The sequence below is a fragment of the Thalassophryne amazonica genome, chromosome 8, assembly GCF_902500255.1.
Source record: "Thalassophryne amazonica chromosome 8, fThaAma1.1, whole genome shotgun sequence".
Lineage (NCBI taxonomy): Eukaryota > Metazoa > Chordata > Actinopteri > Batrachoidiformes > Batrachoididae > Thalassophryne > Thalassophryne amazonica.
The window spans coordinates 117531624-117543711 of NC_047110.1; the positions used below are offsets into that span (position 1 = coordinate 117531624).

General features: G+C 42.7%; 1 protein-coding gene across 1 annotated transcript in view; it reads left to right on the forward strand.

The window, feature by feature from the left end:
- LOC117515001 (laminin subunit beta-1-like) overlaps positions 1–12088 on the forward strand; it is a 476107-nt gene that overhangs the window by 18568 nt on the left and 445451 nt on the right. Inside the window, exon 2 of the mRNA XM_034175563.1 lies at positions 567–787. Coding sequence (XP_034031454.1) covers positions 567–787 — 221 coding nt within the window. The remainder of the gene's footprint in view (positions 1–566; positions 788–12088) is intronic.

Sequence of the window (12088 nt, forward strand, 5' to 3'; positions counted from 1 at the left end):
GCGTTTGGTATCCAAAGCGTAGATGGTTTTCACCCTCCACAGTCTCCTCTTCCTCAGCGGGGCGCAGATTTATTTATTTTTGTCTTTTAAATGTGTTTTATGTCAAACACGACACTTGATGCTGCAGGGGAGGAAGGCGCTGCGCTCCGGCTGACTTTCACCTCTGTACCAGGCATTGCCCAGTCAAATTTCTTCTACTTGTAGTAACGAGTAACCAAGATGTTTAAGGGAAATGTATTGGCGTAAAAGTATACATTTTACTGAGGAAATGTAGTGGAGTAAAAGTGAAAGTCGCCAGAAATGTAAATAATGAAGTACAAATATACATCAAAATTCTACTTAAGTACACTAACAAAGTATTTCTACTTTGTTACATTACAACACTGGTTGTTGCTTTGCAGTAGCTAATGGGAATAGCACGCTCTCTGCTCAGACCACGATCTTCTCTTGACACTGCTGTCCACTGGTTGGTTTGCGTGTGTTCCTGATGTCGTGTTTCAGGAGAGACTTCTGCATAATGTCTCACCCCCCCTACCATTAAGAAAATTTACAAATTTCTTTTCTAGTGCTGCAAGTTTTCATCCAGCATGAAGTCATAGTAAGTGGAAGCTTAATGGATGGAGCCCAGGAGGGTCCAGGTTTCCCAGAGCTCAGTGACGTCTGCACACAAGGCAGCTGCTACCCAGCAACAGGGGATCTTCTAATTGGTCGAGCCCACCAGCTGTCTTCCTCTTCAACCTGTGGACTGACCCACCCGGAACCATTCTGCATCGTCAGCCACCTGCAGGTAACTGGTGAACTGTCAGTCCTCATCTTGGTGGGACGACCCCAACTGACTTGTGAGAATAAAGAAACACTAATCAATGACATAATATATTACTCCAAGGTTTTGTAATAAACATCATGTTGTAAAAATCACATGTGAACAGTGATCTGACCACTAACATTTGAGCCATAAATAAGTAAGTTTCTTCAACTGCTCCCTTGTTTTCACTCGAGGTCGCCATGTTGATTCGGTACAAGTTTTACACCAGATGCTTTTTCTGACACAACACCACATTACATGAAGAAATGCCAGAGGTGGTTTTGAACCGGGAACCTTCCACACTGAAACCCCAATTTCGCTGAGGGAGTCTTCCCAATGTGGAATGTTTGCTTGCCTCTACTGGTGGTTGGCTCTCACTGCGGTATTGTATCACTTCCTGTTCCGGAGCACAGCGGTGTTTTTCTGTATCTGTTAGCTGTTTAATCTGCGCAGTTAGATTGATCTAGTTATCTAGATTACGATTTGTTTCCCAGTGTAATCTTCACGTGCCTTAACTAAAGCACTCCTTCTGCTGAATCACCTCTAAATTATTTACACATTATTCACTTTGCGTGTTTTTAGGAATCCGCTAGCTTAGCGCAGCTACTAGCTCTTAGCCGATTTAGCATGGCGGCTTCTCCTGTCTCTCCCGCACTTTTCTGCTCTGGGTGTGAAATGTTTAGTTATTCCTCGGCCTCTTTTAGCAGTAACGGTGCTTGTAATAAGTGCAGCTTATTCGTAGCTTTGGAGGCCAGGCTGGGCGAATTGGAGGCTCGGCTCCGCACCGTGGAAAATTCTACAGCTGGCCAGGCCCCTGTGGTCGGTGCGGACCAAGGTAGCTTAGCCGCCGTTAGTTCCCCCCTGGCAGACCCCGTGCAGTCGGGAAGGCAGGCTGACTGGGTGACTGTGAGGAGGAAGCGTAGCCCTAAACAGAAGCCCCGTGTACACCGTCAACCCGTTCACATCTCTAACCGTTTTTCCCCACTCGACGATACACTCGCCGAGGATCAAACTCTGGTTATTGGCGACTCTGTTTTGAGAAATGTGAAGTTGGCGACACCAGCAACCATTGTCAATTGTCTTCCGGGGGCCAGAGCAGGCGACATCGAAGGACATTTGAAATTGCTGGCTAAGGCTAAGCGTAAATTTGGTAAGATTGTAATTCACGTCGGCAGTAATGACACTCGGTTACGCCAATCGGAGGTCACTAAAATTAACATTGAATCGGTGTGTAACTTTGCAAAAACAATGTCGGACTCTGTTGTTTTCTCTGGGCCCCTCCCCAGTCGGACCGGGAGTGACATGTTTAGCCGCATGTTCTCCTTGAATTGCTGGCTGTCTGAGTGGTGTCCAAAAAATGAGGTGGGCTTCATTGATAATTGGCAAAGCTTCTGGGGAAAACCTGGTCTTGTTAGGAGAGACGGCATCCATCCCACTTTAGAGGGAGCAGCTCTCATTTCTAGAAATCTGGCCAATTTTTTGGGATCCTCCAAACTGTGACTGTCTAGCGTTGGGACCAGGAGGCAGAGCTGTGGTCTTATACACCTCTCTGCAGCTTCTCTCCCCCTGCCATCCCCCTATTACCCCATCCCCGTAGAGACGGTGCCTGCTCCCAGACCACCAATAACTAGCAAAAATCTATTTAAGCATAAAAATTCAAAAAGAAAAAATAATATAGCACCTTCAATTGCACCACAGACTAAAACAGTTAAATGTGGTCTATTAAACATTAGGTCTCTTTCTTCTAAGTCCCTGTTGGTAAATGATATAATAATTGATCAACGTATTGATTTATTCTGCCTAACAGAAACTTGGTTACAGCAGGATGAATATGTTAGTTTAAATGAGTCAACACCCCCGAGTCACACTAACTGTCAGAATGCTCGTAGCACGGGCCGGGGCGGAGGATTAGCAGCAATCTTCCATTCCAGCTTATTAATTAATCAAAAACCCAGACAGAGCTTTAATTCATTTGAAAGCTTGTCTCTTAGTCTTGTCCATCCAAATTGGAAGTCCCAAAAACCAGTTTTATTTGTTGTTATCTATCGTCCACCTGGTCGTTACTGTGAGTTTCTCTGTGAATTTTCAGACCTTTTGTCTGACTTAGTGCTTAGCTCAGATAAGATAATTATAGTGGGCGATTTTAACATCCACACAGATGCTGAGAATGACAGCCTCAACACTGCATTTAATCTATTATTAGACTCTATCGGCTTTTCTCAAAAAGTAAATGAGTCCACCCACCACTTTAATCATATTTTAGATCTTGTTCTGACTTATGGTATGGAAATAGAAGACTTAACAGTATTCCCTGAAAACTCCCTTTTGTCTGATCATTTTTTAATAACATTTACATTTACCCTGATGGACTACCCTGCAGTGGGGAATAAGTTTCATTACACTAGAAGTCTTTCAGAAAGCGCTGTAACTAGGTTTAAGGATATGATTCCTTCTTTATGTTCTCTAATGTCATATACCAACACAGAGCAGAGTAGCTACCTAAACTCTGTAAGGGAGTTAGAGTATCTTGTCAATAGTTTTACATCCTCATTGAAGACAACTTTGGATGCTGTAGCTCCTCTGAAAAAGAGAGCTTTAAATCAGAAGTGTCTGACTCCGTGGTATAACTCACAAACTCGTAGCTTAAAGCTGATAACCCGTAAGTTGGAGAGGAAATGGCGTCTCACTAATTTAGAAGATCTTCACTTAGCCTGGAAAAAGAGTTTGTTGCTCTATAAGAAAGCCCTTCGTGAAGCTAGGACATCTTTCTACTCATCACTAATTGAAGAAAATAAGAACAACCCCAGGTTTCTTTTCAGCACTGTAGCCAGGCTGACAAAGAGTCAGAGCTCTATTGAGCTGAGTATTCCATTAACTTTAACTAGTAATGACTTCATGACTTTCTTTGCTAACAAAATTTTGACTATTAGAGAAAAAATTACTCATAACCATCCCAAAGATGTATCGTTATCTTTGGCTGCTTTCAGTGATGCCGGTATTTGGTTAGACTCTTTCTCTCCGATTGTTCTGTCTGAGTTATTTTCATTAGTTACTTCATCCAAACCATCAACATGCTTATTAGACCCCATTCCTGCCAGGCTGCTCAAGGAAGTCCTACCATTATTTAATGCTTCAATCTTAAATATGATCAATCTATCTTTGTTAGTTGGCTATGTACCACAGGCTTTTAAGGTGGCAGTAATTAAACCATTACTTAAAAAGCCATCTCTTGACCCAGCTATTTTAGCTAATTATAGGCCAATCTCCAACCTTCCTTTTCTCTCAAAGATTCTTGAGAGGGTAGTTGTAAAACAGCTAACTGATCACCTGCAGAGGAATGGTCTATTTGAAGAGGTTCAGTCAGGTTTTAGAATTCATCATAGTACAGAAACAGCATTAGTGAAGGTTACAAATGATCTTCTTATGGCTTCGGACAGTGGACTTATCTCTGTGCTTGTTCTGTTGGACCTCAGTGCTGCTTTTGATACTGTTGACCATAAAATTTTATTACAGAGATTAGAGCATGTCATAGGTATTAAAGGCACTGCGCTGCGGTGGTTTGAATCATATTTGTCTAATAGATTACAGTTTGTTCATGTAAATGGGGAATCTTCTTCACAGACTAAAGTTAATTATGGAGTTCCACAAGGTTCTGTGTTAGGACCAATTTTATTCACTTTATACATGCTTCCCTTAGGCAGTATTATTAGACGGTATTGCTTAAATTTTCATTGTTACGCAGATGATACCCAGCTTTATCTATCCATGAAGCCAGAGGACACACACCAATTAGCTAAACTGCAGGATTGTCTTACAGACATAAAGACATGGATGACCTCTAATTTCCTGCTTTTAAACTCAGATAAAACTGAAGTTATTGTACTTGGCCCCACAAATCTTAGAAGCATGGTGTCTAACCAGATCTTTACTCTGGATGGCATTTCCCTGACCTCTAGTAATACTGTGAGAAATCTTGGAGTCATTTTTGATCAGGATATGTCATTCAAAGCGCATATTAAACAAATATGTAGGACTGCCTTTTTGCATTTACGCAATATCTCTAAAATCAGAAAGGTCTTGTCTCAGAGTGATGCTGAAAAACTAATTCATGCATTTATTTCCTCTAGGCTGGACTATTGTAATTCTTTATTATCAGGTTGTCCTAAAAGTTCCCTAAAAAGCCTTCAGTTAATTCAAAATGCTGCAGCTAGAGTACTGACGGGGACTAGCAGGAGAGAGCATATCTCACCCGTGTTGGCCTCTCTTCATTGGCTTCCTGTTAATTCTAGAATAGAATTTAAAATTCTTCTTCTTACTTATAAGGTTTTGAATAATCAGGTCCCATCTTATCTCAGGGACCTCGTAGTACCATATCACCCTAATAGAGCGCTTCGCTCTCAGACTGCAGGCTTACTTGTAGTTCCTAGGGTTTGTAAGAGTAGAATGGGAGGCAGAGCCTTCAGCTTTCAGGCTCCTCTCCTGTGGAACCAGCTCCCAATTCAGATCAGGGAGACAGATACCCTCTCTACTTTTAAGATTAGGCTTAAAAGTTTCCTTTTCGCTAAGGCTTATAGTTAGGGCTGGATCGGGTGACCCTGGACTATCCCTTGGTTATGCTGCTTTAGACGTAGACTGTGGGGGGGTTCCCATGATGCACTGTTTCTTTCTCTTTTTGCTCTGTATGCATCACTCCGCATTTAATCATTAGTGATCGATCTCTGCCCCCCTCCACAGCATGTCTTTTTCCTGGTTCTTTCCCTCAGCCCCAACCAGTCTCAGCAGAAGACTGCCCCTCCCTGAGCCTGGTTCTGCTGGAGGTTTCTTCCTGTTAAGAGGGAGTTTTTCCTTCCCACTGTTGCCAAGTGCTTGCTCACAGGGGGTCGTTTTGACCGTTGGGGTTTTTCATGATTGTTGTATGGCCTTGCCTTACAATATAAAGCGCCTTGGGGCAACTGTTTGTTGTGATTTGGCGCTATATAAAAAAAAAGTTGATTGATTGATTGAGTTGATTTCCTCTAGGCTGGACTATTGTAATTCATTATTATCAGGTTGTCCTAAAAGTTCCCTAAAAAGCCTTCAGTTGGTTCAGAATGCTGCAGCTAGAGTACTGACAGGGACTAGCAGGAGAGAGCATATCTCACCCGTGTTGGCCTCCCTTCATTGGCTTCCTGTTAATGCTAGAATAGAATTTAAAATTCTTCTTCTTACTTATAAGGTTTTGAATAATCAGGTCCCATCTTATCTTAGGGACCTCGTAGTACCATATTACCCCATTAGAGCGCTTCGCTCTCAGACTGCGGGCTTACTTGTAGTTCCTAGGGTTTGTAAGAGTAGAATGGGAGGCAGAGCCTTCAGCTTTCAGGCTCCTCTCCTGTGGAACCAGCTCCCAATTCAGATCAGGGAGACAGACACCCTCTCTACTTTTAAGATTAGGCTTAAAACTTTCCTTTTCGCTAAGGCTTATAGTTAGGGCTGGATCGGGTGACCCTGGACCATCCCTTGGTTATGTTGCTTTAGACGTAGACTGTGTTTCATAATTATTGTATGGCCTTGCCTTGCAATGTGGAGCGCCTTGGGGCAACTGTTTGTTGTGATTTGGCGCTATACAAGAAAAAAAAAGGAAAGGAAAGGAAAAGGAAATGGCGTCTCACTAATTTAGAAGATCTTCACTTAGCCTGGAAAAAGAGTCTGTTGCTCTATAAAAAAGCCCTCCGTAAAGCTAGGACATCTTTCTACTCATCACTAATTGAAGAAAATAAGAACAACCCCAGGTTTCTTTTCAGCACTGTAGCCAGGCTGACAAAGACTCAGAGCTCTATTGAGCTGAGTATTCCATTAACTTTAACTAGTAATGACTTCATGACTTTCTTTCCTAACAAAATTTTAACTATTAGAGAAAAAATTACTCATAACCATCCCAAAGACGTATCGTTATCTTTGGCTGCTTTCAGTGATGCCGGTATTTGGTTAGACTCTTTCTCTCCGATTGTTCTGTCTGAGTTATTTTCATGTTACTTCATCCAAACCATCAACATGTTTATTAGACCCCATTCCTACCAGGCTGCTCAAGGAAGCCCTACCATTATTTAATGCTTCGATCTTAAATATGATCAATCTATCTTTGTTAGTTGGCTATGTACCACAGGCTTTTAAGGTGGCAGTAATTAAACCATTACTTAAAAAGCCATCACTTGACCCAGCTATCTTAGCTAATTATAGGCCAATCTCCAACCTTCCTTTTCTCTCAAAAATTCTTGAAAGGGTAGTTGTAAAACAGCTAACTGATCATCTGCAGAGGAATGGTCTATTTGAAGAGTTTCAGTCAGGTTTTAGAATTCATCATAGTACAGAAACAGCATTAGTGAAGGTTACAAATGATCTTCTTATGGCCTCGGACAGTGGACTCATCTCTGTGCTTGTTCTGTTAGACCTCAGTGCTGCTTTTGATACTGTTGACCATAAAATTTTATTACAGAGATTAGAGCATGCCATAGGTATTAAAGGCACTGCGCTGCGGTGGTTTGAATCATATTTGTCTAATAGATTACAATTTGTTCATGTAAATGGGGAATCTTCTTCACAGACTAAAGTTAATTATGGAGTTCCACAAGGTTCTGTGCTAGGACCAATTTTATTCACTTTATACATGCTTCCCTTAGGCAGTATTATTAGACGGTATTGCTTAAATTTTCATTGTTACGCAGATGATACCCAGCTTTATCTATCCATGAAGCCAGAGGACACACACCAATTAGCTAAACTGCAGGATTGTCTTACAGACATAAAGACATGGATGACCTCTAATTTCCTGCTTTTAAACTCAGATAAAACTGAAGTTATTGTACTTGGCCCCACAAATCTTAGAAGCATGGTGTCTAACCAGATCCTTACTCTGGATGGCATTACCCTGACCTCTAGTAATACTGTGAGAAATCTTGGAGTCATTTTTGATCAGGATATGTCTTTCAAAGCGCATATTAAACAAATATGTAAGACTGCTTTTTTGCATTTACGCAATATCTCTAAAATCAGAAAGGTCTTGTCTCAGAGTGATGCTGAAAAACTAATTCATGCATTTATTTCCTCTAGGCTGGACTATTGTAATTCATTATTATCAGGTTGTCCTAAAAGTTCCCTAAAAAGCCTTCAGTTAATTCAAAATGCTGCAGCTAGAGTACTGACGGGGACTAGAAGGAGAGAGCATATCTCACCCATATTGGCCTCTCTTCATTGGCTTCCTGTTAATTCTAGAATAGAATTTAAAATTCTTCTTCTTACTTATAAGGTTTTGAATAATCAGGTCCCATCTTATCTTAGGGACCTCATAGTACCATATCACACCAATAGAGCGCTTCGCTCTCAGACTGCAGGCTTACTTGTAGTTCCTAGGGTTTGTAAGAGTAGAATGGGAGGCAGAGCCTTCAGCTTTCAGGCTCCTCTCCTGTGGAACCAGCTCCCAATTCAGATCAGGGAGACAGACACCCTCTCTACTTTTAAGATTAGGCTTAAAACTTTTTCTTTTTGCTAAAGCTTATAGTTAGGGCTGGATCAGGTGACCCTGAACCATCCCTTAGTTATGCTGCTATAGACGTAGACTGCTGGGGGGTTCCCATGATGCACTGTTTCTTTCTCTTTTTGCTCTGTATGCACCACTCTGCATTTAATCATTAGTGATTGATCTCTGCTCCCCTCCACAGCATGTCTTTTTCTTGGTTCTCTCCCTCAGCCCCAACCAGTCCCAGCAGAAGACTGCCCCTCCCTGAGCCTGGTTCTGCTGGAGGTTTCTTCCTGTTAAAAGGGAGTTTTTCCTTCCCACTGTAGCCAAGTGCTTGCTCACAGGGGGTCGTTTTGACCGTTGGGGTTTTACATAATTATTGTATGGCCTTGCCTTACAATATAAAGTGCCTTGGGGCAACTGTTTGTTGTGATTTGGCGCTATATAAAAAAATTGATTGATTGATTGATTGATTCCCAAGGGATCAATAAAGTTCTGTCTAATCTAAGAGCACTAACCACTTGGCCACCACCCCTGCTGAGGTGTAAATGATTACCCTTTTTTAAGTTTGTGGTCAAAAGTCACATTGTACAAATCAAATATATATATATATATATATATATATATATATATATATATATATATATATAAGGTATATTAGGTCATTAGGTCTCTCTCTTCTAAGTCCCTGTTAGTAAATGATATAATAATTGATCAACATATTGATTTATTCTGCCTTACAGAAACCTGGTTACAGCAGGATGAATATGTTAGTTTAAATGAGTCAACACCCCCGAGTCACACTAACTGCCAGAATGCTCGTAGCACGGGCCGAGGCGGAGGATTAGCAGCAATCTTCCGTTCCACCTTATTAATTAATCAAAAACCCAGACAGAGCTTTAATTCATTTGAAAGCTTGACTCTTAGTCTTGTCCATCCAAATTGGAAGTCCCAAAAACCAGTTTTATTTGTTATTATCTATCGTACACCTGGTCGTTACTGTGAGTTTCTCTGTGACTGATCAGACTAGAGCAGACGACAGCACATTGTTAATGAAACAAGAGCAGTTTAAGGCGCACACCTAACACAGCTGTTGAAATCTGCTGACAGCATTCTAACTGCAGTATTCTCTGATTGTTGATTGGCTGAAAAGCTGTCACCTGAAACGACAGCTGCGCGTGAAGAGTTCAGAGAGAATTTGAGCATTGGTTCGAAGTTTGTTTCTTAATCGGCCACTTTTTGGATGACAAGGTAAGCCAATAAATAGCCTAACAAATCAAATAATCTGTTGTCTAATTAAACTGGGTCCGTTTTACTGGTTTGGAAACCCTGTGACCTGGTTTAGAAACACCGTGACCTGGTTTAGAAAACCTGTGGCCTGGTTTAGAAATACCGTGACCTGGTTTAGAAACACCGTGACCTGGTTTTGAAACCCCGTGACCTGGTTTTGAAACACTGTGACCTGGTTTCGAAACCCTGTGACCTGGTCCCCGTGGCCTGGTTTAGAAATACGATGACCTGGTTTAGAAACACCGTGACCTGGTTTGGAAACACCGTGACCTGGTTTAGAAACCCTCTGCACACATTTAAAAGACCTGTGACCTTGTTTGGAAACCCCGTGATCTCGTTTGGAAACACTGTGACCTGGTTTGGAAACACCGTGACCTGGTTTAGAAACCCTCTGCATGCATTTAAAAGACCTGTGACCTGGTTTGGAAACCCCGTGACCTGATTTGGAAACCCTGTGACCTGGTTTGGAAACCCCGTGACCTGATTTGGAAACCCCGTGACCTGGTTTGGAAACCCCGTGACCTGGTTTGGAAACCCCGTGACCTGGTTTGGAAACACCGTGACCTGGTTTGGAAACCCTGTGACCTGGTTTAGAAACACCGTGACCTGATTTAGAAACCCTCTGCATGCATTTAAAAGCCCTGTGACCTGGTTTAGGGCCCCTTCACACATAGTGCGAATTTGGTTGAATTGCGTATGAAGCAGGAATCGTATGCAATACGTGTAAAATCGTAACGGCCTCTAACACCTCGTACACCTGTTGCTACAAGTATTTGCGGACACCAGCGGCTGAAAGACAGAGTGTGCACTGTGAGAGCACATCGAACCCTCTGGAGGCAGGTGTCGGCCAAATTCCAGCTAAAAGACACGAATATCTAACACTGCTCGCATGGCACTTAGAAAATGTGTGGCCAATGGCTGTTCGCGCTATCATCACGAAAACAGTCTGCAGACAATCATTGTCGAGCTGGATGTAAAATCTGTCTCAGTGCCGCCACAAGTGTGGAGTTGCAAACAGCCACACACTTGTGGTGCATGTGTCTCACACCTGTGCATGCATCCCCCCCCTCCCCGTGCCTCCCAACACATCTGGCGTGCTGGGGCGGGCACACTTGCATAAAATACTTATATGTATGTACAGATTTGATCACATGGAGCTGGACAGCAAGGTCTGATCGCGCACAGCACAGGGAGGGGCCTGTCAGCTGATCACAGCACACTGACAGCTGGATGATGGCTCAATGCACACATTACAAACACAGACACCACCGCCAGGACAGTTATATAAATAATTATGCCAATACCTACATATGCAATTACATAACAAATAATGAAAATGAGTGACCACATAACACAGAGTGACACATTGGTCTGGGCCTGAACAGACAAAGGGTGGGGGGGGGTCCGCCCACAGCCGCGGCAATAAAAATCTCTGCTCCTGGATGTCCCAGCTTGAGAACACATTCTGTGTTTGGAAGGACATGAACTGTAGTAAATGGAGTGTAACCGTAATTGCCCTTTTAGGGATCAATAAAGTTGTCTGAAGTCGGAAGAACTTACAACATTCCTCCTTGAGGCGCGTCTCTGCCTGCTGTCCTCACGTAGAAATATATAAAATATCTTTTACCTTTGTGCCATGCTGCAGCGGCCACACACAGCGCACCTCGTTCATGTCCTTGTTGATTTCAGGCATTTTTCTGCTCCGATTTCAGGCCAGCGATGGTAGTGCAGTGGTAAAATTTCCATGTGGTAATCAGAGCGTGTGGGTTCAAATCTCATGAGTGGCATTTTTTTTTTATTTAACAAGGGTTATTTAACTGCGGGGTTCTGTATTGCATCCCCTTTTATGTATTATTTATATCAACCCAGTGATATCCACTAATAATACAGCTGGTTTTTATTTTATTTTCCCCCACATCAGCAGAGCAATGTGGTGCACCTCCTCCCAGCTGCTCACACGGTGTTCCTGTTTGCACGACACCGTCGCATACACGACACCATCACACCGGGATCATGCACGTCAGCCCATCAGCTCGATGTTTTCGTGGTTCACTCATACGAGCTGTTCTGCTGTGAACCGCACAGATTTGTACTTAATTGTGAAGGGGCCCTTAGAAATGCTATGACCCAGTTTAGAAACACTGTGACCCGTCACACTAGAGCACGAATGCCATATGAATTGATATTCAAATGGCATTCATGCTATACGTGCTGCATTCGAATTGCACTTGAATGCCTCATACAGCATTCCTACAGCAGTTGGCACCTTCGTGTGTCACTCATGCTGGAAAACATCCAAACGGTGGTGGAGTCAGTCGTACCACTGTTGTACTGCCGAAGGAATGGGCATTCGAACGTCATTCATGCAAGTCTTGCTGCAGTCCAGCTGCATTTGAATTTCTTGGACAACATTCGTGTGGCACTTTGGGAAATATGCCAAATTGGCAGGCCAGTACGAATGTAGAGAACAGGCACACTGCTGTTGTGCTGCGGTTGAA